The sequence below is a fragment of the Dromiciops gliroides genome, chromosome 2 (genome assembly GCF_019393635.1).
Source record: "Dromiciops gliroides isolate mDroGli1 chromosome 2, mDroGli1.pri, whole genome shotgun sequence".
In the NCBI taxonomy this organism is placed as follows: domain Eukaryota; kingdom Metazoa; phylum Chordata; class Mammalia; order Microbiotheria; family Microbiotheriidae; genus Dromiciops; species Dromiciops gliroides.
The window spans coordinates 355,615,956-355,624,097 of NC_057862.1; the positions used below are offsets into that span (position 1 = coordinate 355,615,956).

Below are 8,142 nucleotides of genomic sequence, written 5' to 3' on the forward strand. Positions count from 1 at the left end.
CATGTCTAGGGCTGCAAAGCACCTTTCTCAAAATAACCCCATGAAAAGGCAGTCGGGAGGAGCATTAGGCCCCATTTTACTGAGGAGGAAAACCCTGAGGTTTTCATCCTTGCAGTTGGAAATGTCAGAGTTAGGATTTGAACCCAGGACCACAGCCCCATTCTGCATCTCCACATTGACTTTGTGTGCTCTGACTCTGTCCCTGGCCAGGCACAAGAGCCCCTCCTCTACCTCCTCCCCCTTAGGCTGAGGCAAGTACCAGTTTCAACACTTGTCCTGGGCTGTTGTGCAACCCTGCCCTGTTGTGACTCCTTGTTCCTCTCCCCCATAGGCCCCCTCTTGGTCAGGTCCAAAACTAGAAGGAGCAGATGCACATTTCCTAAGTTGTAGGGTGGTCCACCATGTGGGTCTCTTCTTGGGCTCCTGTTTACCTATCTCCCAGCCTCCTAAACTCTGCCCCCTCCCTCAGGACTAGTGGGTGGAGCAAGCCCGGAAAGTTGTGGGGTGAGGGGAGGCAGGTTGATTTCTGCTTTTAGGTGATGTTTCCTGTCCATTATAGTGTAACCTGTAGCAGTTATCCTCATACCTTCTGTCTCCCAAATCCTTCCATAAAGTTGGATGTAACAGTAAGGATTGAAAAGTCCCATGAGTCCCAAAAGAGGAGAGCTGGGTCCTGCTTGACTCCCCTCACTCCCACCCCCTTCTTGAAGCCTCCCAGACCCAGCCTCTTTTTAAAAATAAAATTTTATCAATAGCTTTTATTTTTATATCACTTACATTTTCCCCAGTGTTCTTCTGTTTCCTCTCTCCTATGAGCTAGCTCCATTCACAGAATTTTTTTTAAAGAAAAAGAAAGAAAAGAAAAGTCAAAATTGATCAGTGCATCAGAAAAATCTGGCATTATGTGCAATGTCCTGCAGCCATGCTCTCTGCCCCTTAGCACGTGGGAGGGAAGTGTTTTCCCATCTTTCTTTGTAATATTGAAACATTCATTTTGACTGGTTTGTGATTGTTATTCTTTCCATCTGTGTCAACATAGTCTTTGTGTGTATTGTTTTCCTGGCTCTATAAAGTCTCCACACTTCTTTGTATTCAGCATATCTGGCCTTTCTCATAGCACAATCTTATTCCATGACATTCGCCTACCACAGTTTGTTTAGCCATTTTCTAATCAATGGGCATCTACTTTGTTTCCAGCTGTTTGCTATCACCAAAAAATGCTGCTGAGTGTATTATGGTGTCTGTGGAGCCTTGTCAGTGACCTCCTCTGAGCACGAGCCTGCCCATGGGATCTCTAATAGGTTATGGAGATTTTTAGGCCACTTATTGGCATGATGCCCAGTTGTGTTTTCAGATTGGTTATATTAATTCTCAGCTCCACCAAAATGAATCAGTAGGTCAGTCTTCCACAACCCCTGAAGGTGAACTGTTCCCATCTTTTGTTATCTTTGCCAGTTTGTTTCTGTGAGGTTTAACCTTGGGGTTGTTTTGATTTGCATTTCTCTTATTAGTGATTTAGAGAGCACTGTTTATATGGTTGTTAATAGTTTGCTTTTTTTTTCTTCTGAGAACTGTTTGTTCATATCCTTTAACCACTTATCTATTGGGGAATACTTTGGGGTCTTATATATTTCTGTTACTTATCTATATATCTTGAGTACTAAACTTTTATTGGAGAAATTTGATAAAAGATTTTTTCCCAAGAGGTAAAACTATCCCTATTTGCTGATGCCATGATAATTTACTTAGAAAATTCTAGGGAATCAGCAAAGAAACTAATTGAGATAATAGCATCATTAAAGATACGGGCAACAAAATATATCCAAAAAATCAACAATATTTCTATATAAGAACAAAATCCAAGAGGCAGTAATAGAAGGGGAAATTCTATTCCAAGTAACTACATAATACATAAAATATTTGAGTCAATCTATCAAAACAGACTCAATACTTTTATAGATTTAACTACAAAATGCTCTTTAAAGAAATAAAGAGGGGCAGCTAGATGGCACAGTGGTTAAAGCACTGGCCCTGGATTCAGGAGTACCTGAGTTCAAATCCAGCCTCAGACACTTGACACTAGCTGTGTGACCCTGGGCAAGTCACTTAACCCCCATTGCCTGCAAAAAGAAAGAAAGAGAGGGGCAGCTAGGTGTTGAAGTGGATAAAGCACCGGCCCTGGATTCAGGAAAACCTGAGTTCAAATCTAGCCTCAGACACTTGACACTAGCTATGTGATGGGGGGGGGGGGGGGGAGAAGGGGGGAATAAAGAATGAGATAGCTGGAAGAATATTCGATGCTCATGGCTGGGCCAGGCCAATAATAAAAATATGATCAAAGTAAATTTATAATTTTAATGCCATACCAATAAAATTCCAAAGAAAGATTTCACAAAGTTAGATAAAGTAATACTTTAAAAAGTTTTTTTTCTAATTAAGAAGCATTTTCTCTTCCACCTTTCTCTCACTGGAACAAAAGACAATACTCTTGTTTTTTTTTAATGTTTTTTTTTTTTTTTGTAGGCAATGGGGGTTAAGTGACTTGCCCAGGGTCACACAGCTAGTAAGTGTCAAGTGTCTGAGGCTGGATTTGAACTCAGGTACTCCTGAATCCAGGGCCGGTGCTTTAACCACTGCGCCATCTAGCTGCCCCAGACAATACTCTTGTAACAAATATTCATCATCAAGCAAAACAAATTCCCCCATTAGCCATGTCTAAAAATGCATGTTCCATCCTGCATCTTGAGTCCATCCCCTTGCAGTCAGGAGGTGGGGAGCATCCATCATCATTGGTCCTTTGAAGTGATAATTGATCATATCGATCAGAGTTCTTAAGTTTTTCCAGAATTGCTTGACTTTACACCATTGATGATGTAGTATAATGGTTTTGGTTTTACTTATTTCACTTGGGATCAGTTCATACAAGCCTTCCCAGGTTTCCCTGAAATTATCTCTTCATTTCTTACAGCACAGTAGTAGTCTATCATATTCACAAACTATTTCTTCATTCCCCAATTGATGGGTACCCTGCCCCTTATTTTCCCATACTTTAAGACTTCAAAAAGAGCTGCTATAAATATTGGTGTATATGTGGGTCGTTTTTCCTCTTTCCTAGATCTCTGGAATATAGGCCTGTTGGAATTATTACTAGATCAAAGGTCATGTGCAATTTAGTGACTTCATGCTTCGTTCCAAATTACTGCCTCCCTCTTTTTTGGTGAGGTCAGGGTTTGCTGGCTTCAGAACGAACTCTAGATGTTTTTTTTTAAATCTTTGTTTGTGAGAGGGTTGGCCAGAGAGAGGAATATATCTGAAAGACAACTGATAGAAAAACAACGTGACTTTTAAAATATCCTTAAAAATAGAAAGAACCCCTAAAATTAAGGGTAGAGGAGAGGGCAGTATTGAGTAATGGATAGAGTATTGAACTTAAGCATGGGACACCTGGCTTCAAATCCTGTGACCTGGAGCAAGTCACTTAACTGCCCTTTGTCTGAGTTTCCTCATCTGTATAATGGGTCTAATGCCTGTATTAATATCATCCCCCGGTTATTGGTGAGGCTGGAATGAAATAATGTATGTAAAGTGATTTAAAGGACTATAGCAATGGTAGTTATTGTTAGTCAAATCCTCTTTAGCTCTTTGGTCTTAGAGGCTGAGCAGTTGCTTCTGCCCCCTCTTTTCTGAGACCTGGGGGAAGGAAGGAGGACTGGAAGCAGGAAGGGACTAGGATGAAGCCTATGACTCAGCAGACATCATGTCTCAAAGACAGCTGATATGAGTCCAGCCTGTGACCTGGAGCTGGGAGGGCAGGGCCCTTGCCCTCCTCCCAACCCCTTCCCATATGGCAGAAGAAAACTAGAGGCAGGGATGAAGAAGGGTCCCCCTGACCTACCCCAGACCACCCCAGATTCTCCCAGAGCTGCTGGGGAGGAGAGGTGGGCCCTAACCCCTCCCCCAGGCCACCCTACCCTCCTTCCCTCCTTCTCTGGGGCTAGGGGGGAAGGGAAGTAGCAAGAAGGGGAAGTTGCCCGTCCCCATTTGTTTCAGGCTGCTGTCTGAGCATTGGGCTCTGGCCCCTCAGCCATGGACACCCAAGAGACACCTCTGAAGGATGGTCTTCTCTACCAGCAACATGTGAAGTTTGGCAAGGTGGGGACTGGCTGGGATTGGAGAGCATTGCCCCCCCCTTCCCAATGGGACCAAGAACCTGCTATCTGCCGTTGTGGGTCCTGAGCATCCGGGGCGTAGTGGGGAGGGTGGGACTGATGGGCTGGTGCTGGACTGGCATCAGCCAAGGAAGGAGGGAAGGCAGAGCACGGCCCTGCTCAGCTCTGACTTTGGATATAGTCTCCCACACAGAGCGAGTGTTGGTGGCTCCCCTGCCTCCTGGCCCCTTCCTCCATCCTTCTGTATGTGTGCCTGTGCTAGTGGGGTGAGGGAGGAGTGTGGGGGAGGGAAACTGCCCCTGTGGGCAGGGACTCGGGCCTTGAGTCTGGGGAACCTGAGAACCTGTACCAGGGATTCTGGATCCATCAGGGCCTGGCCTCTGAACCAGTTCCAAGGGAGAAAGGACCCAAGAGTTCATTTTACATTTATGATTTAATTTGATGTAATGATTCTTTACATTTATTTCCCTCTTATTGTTTACAAAATGTTTGCCCATCCATCCATTATTCCCTTTGGGCCTCACAACAGCTCTTTGAGGCAGGCTGGATGGGGATTCACATCCCCTATTTTACAGAGAAAACCAAAGCTCCAGAGGGGATGTGACTTGTCCAAGGTCACACTAAACCCCAGGTCTCGACTGTTGGTCCAGTACTTCTGCAAGTGGTTTTCTCCCTTTGTCCCTCCACCATCCTTTAATCTGTTACTCTTCTGACTTCAATGAAACGGTTTAGAGTCATAGGACCTGGGTTACATGCCAGCTTCCCCACTTTACTGCCTGTGTCATCTTGGCTAAGTCTCTGAACGTCTCTGGGCCTCAGTTTCCCCACCTGTAAGTTCTGGGGGTTTGGCTTGGTGACCTCTGGCGCTGATCTCTGCCTGCTCTCCCTCTATCTCTCGTGCCATTGTCCCTTCCCCCATCTTCCAACACACATTTCACTTAGGCCGAGTGGTGCCAGAAGTTCCATCTACTTCATCGGCCACCAGATACCCAGGCCACTTCCTTCCTTGTGACCATTGACGCTTCCTTCCCTTGTCCTCCTGGTGACAGCCTAGAATTTCCCTCCCCCCAGGGATGCTGAGAACAAGGAGTTCCACCCCCTCAGGTGGGGTAGAGGGAGTGTGTAGGGGAGGGCCCCCCCCACAAAGACCCTGGCCAGGGGTTAGGCCTGTAACTTGGAGCTTTCCTCCAACTTTTCAAGGTTGGTCTCAGAGTTTGGGCTGGAACTCTCCTGGGCTTAAATGGGAAGAGGCTTGTATAAGCATGGCAGGTGGTGAGTGGGATGGATTGGTCCACAGTGGTCCCAACGAGGCAGTCTTAGGAAGAACCGGCCTAGAAACATGTGAGCTGAGCTAGAGAATAGGAGAGAAAGAAGTAGAATATTATGTTTCCAGGAATTGGACCAGGAGAAATAGCCTTGCCCCTAAGTGACCACAGACACAGGCTGTGTAGGAAGGCCTGAGCTGGGTGCCCCCACCCCTGTAACCAAAGTGCCTGGTATCCTTTGCCAGTTGGCAGCTCCAGCCCCAGGGTCTGGGGCATGAGAGATCCACAGCTGCCACCTGGCCCCTGAGGAGCCCAGATGCCCCTCAGGGGTCAGGAACTCCAAGATTTCCTCCTCTGCCTGCCTCCTCCAGAAATCTTGGCGGAAGGTATGGGCCTTCCTTTATGCTGATGGGCCTTCAGGGGTGGCCCGACTGGAAAGCTGGGATGTGAGAGATGGTGGGGCCGGACCAGCAGGGGACAAACCCACGGGACGTCGGGGAGTGATCCGGCTGGCTGACTGTGTGTCTGTGCTCCCGGCTGATGGGGAGAGTTGCCCCCGGGACACCACTGCTTTCCTGCTCACCACCACCGAACGCAGCCACATGCTGGCCGCCCAGCATCGGCACACATGGATGGCTCACATCTGTCATCTGGCATTTCCGGTGAGACTGAGCCCCAGGGGGAGGGGGGCTCAAAGTGTGTGTGAGTGAGTGAGTGAGTGAGTGTGTGTGCGTGTGACATCATCTGCATGTCTTGCCCTTGCTGTCTCCAGAGTGTGAATGGCAGCACCTCAGGACCTGGGGAGTTTGGACCTGCCACGCCTGGCCTGGTCCCCATGGAGGAAAATTCCATCTATTCATCCTGGCAGGAAAGTAAGCATCCTGACCTTGGGCTCCCTCCACCCCCACCCCCATGGTGACACCTCTGGTGGGGCTGGCCAGCCCCGTGTGGGAGGGGCTCAGGGGCTGGGCCTGCAAAGCTTTCTCCCTGATTTCCTCTCCTCTATAGTGGGTGAGTTCTCGGTAGTGGTCCAGAAGACTGAGGCAGCCACTCGCTGTCAGCTGAAAGGACCTTACCTGCTGGTTACTGGCCAGGATGCCATCTACCTGAGCGAGCCCACTGCCCCGAAGCCCCTCTATGTATGGCCCTACCACTTCCTGCGCAAGTTTGGCCATGACAAGGTAGCCTTTCCCTACTCTCCTCTCTGGCATCTTGGGACCCCTGCCTATTATTCCCATTTCCATGAGACCTCTCTGGAGTCGGAGTGGGCATCATTGCTAGCCCCCAGTCCCTGGTAACATAGTGCTGAATTACAAGACATTTAGTCTAATGGTTCCAATTGTTTTGAGTATGAGGACCCCTCTTTAAAGTCTACAGTAAATCAGGCAGAATTTGCTCTCACAGAATAGCATTTGTACTGTTTGTTAGAATCCATTTTGGGGAGAATATCTACAGTGCCACTCGAATGCCCTATGTATGGATTCATAACCTACCCTCTGCCTTCTCCCCCCAACCCCCAATCCACTCCCCATCTAAATGGGGAAGCTAAGACCAAGGTCACATGGACAGGTTGTCACTTCAGAAGTAGGATTTGAACTCATGCCCTTTGACTGTAATCCAGGTGTTCTCCCTCCCTTGCCCTCCCCACAGGGTGTCTTCTCTTTTGAGGCCGGCCGGCGCTGTGACTCTGGTGAGGGCCTCTTTGCCTTTAGCTGCTCCCGGGCTTCGGAGCTCTGTGGTGCTGTGGGGGCAGCCATTGCTCGACAGAGAGAGCTGCCTGGAGCTGTTGCTTCCCGGCCCTACCCCTTGGCCCGGGCCTCCTCCCTGCCCTCCTTGGAGCCCATGGGAGAGCTGCGGGAGGCTCCTCTCGGGCTAGAGGCCTGGGGTGGACCACCGTCGAATGGAAAGGCCCGGCTGGTCCTAGAGGTGGGACCCCAGAGCCTGCCCCCCTGCCTGGGGACTTCCATGACAGATGGGCCCTCTTTGGCTGGCCCTTCAGGCTTTGCACTGTATGCTTCTGTCTCTAAGTGGTCCAGCAGCACTTCCCGCACTGCTCCTGAGCCAGCTGCGGCTCCGGCTCCAGCTCTGGCTCTGGCTCCGGCTCCGGCTCCCATACCCCTGGCTGAGCACCTCTATGAAAACCTGTGCAACTTGGAGGATGGTTCCAGCGCCGAGACGAGTGGGGAGAGCCTGTTGCAGGCTTCCCATGGTGGCCAGAAGGACTACCACATCTACGACAATAATGAGGGTCTGAGCTGGCCCGGCCCCCAGACCACCATGGATAGCAGCCTGGAGGCCCAGTACCGCCGGCTGCTCGAGTTGGACCTGAATGAGGAAGGTGCCGAGGATGTGGAGGACAATGGGCCAGGGCGTCTCTTGGGTCACACAGGCTTCAAGGCCAAGCTTGTGACCCTCCTGAGCAGGGAGCGAAAGAAGGGCCCAGCTCCGAGGAACCAGGGCCTAGGGCCGGCAGAGGGCCAGGCCTGAGAGAGCACCCTGAACCCAGGCTGGGCCCCAGCCTCCCTACTCTGTGCAGCATCCCTTCCCCATTCCAATTATGTACAGTGTACAGCAGTTTCTTAATAAAGGCCTGTTAGCCCCTACCTCAGGCTACTGCCCCTGTGTAGCCCCAGAGGGTCCCCTCCATTCCACTCCTTGGCTTCTTGTTCTGGGCATCCCACCCCCAGTCCCCCAAACCTCCCTTTGGC

At 49.6% G+C, this 8,142-nt stretch overlaps 1 protein-coding gene across 1 annotated transcript; it reads left to right on the forward strand.

Moving 5' to 3' along the window:
* Positions 1 to 2,636: 2,636 nt before the first annotated feature.
* DOK3 (docking protein 3) lies at positions 2,637 to 8,142 on the forward strand. The gene is made up of 5 exons (XM_043980301.1): positions 2,637 to 4,152; positions 5,806 to 6,096; positions 6,207 to 6,306; positions 6,443 to 6,615; positions 7,085 to 8,142. Exons 1-5 carry the CDS (start codon positions 4,087 to 4,089, stop codon positions 7,919 to 7,921), a joined length of 1,467 nt encoding a protein of 488 aa, XP_043836236.1. The 5' UTR covers positions 2,637 to 4,086; the 3' UTR covers positions 7,922 to 8,142.

What these genes read in the sequence shown, in the direction of transcription:
- DOK3 (XM_043980301.1), top strand. Translation starts at nt 4,087, where the DNA reads ATGGACACCCAAGAGACACCTCTGAAGGATGGTCTTCTCTACCAGCAA. An exon ending in TCTGTCATCTGGCATTTCCG is followed by an intron (nt 6,097 to 6,206) that starts GTGAGACTGAGC and finishes TGCTGTCTCCAG; the next exon opens with AGTGTGAATGGCAGCACCTC. An exon ending in GCAAGTTTGGCCATGACAAG is followed by an intron (nt 6,616 to 7,084) that starts GTAGCCTTTCCC and finishes CCCTCCCCACAG; the next exon opens with GGTGTCTTCTCTTTTGAGGC.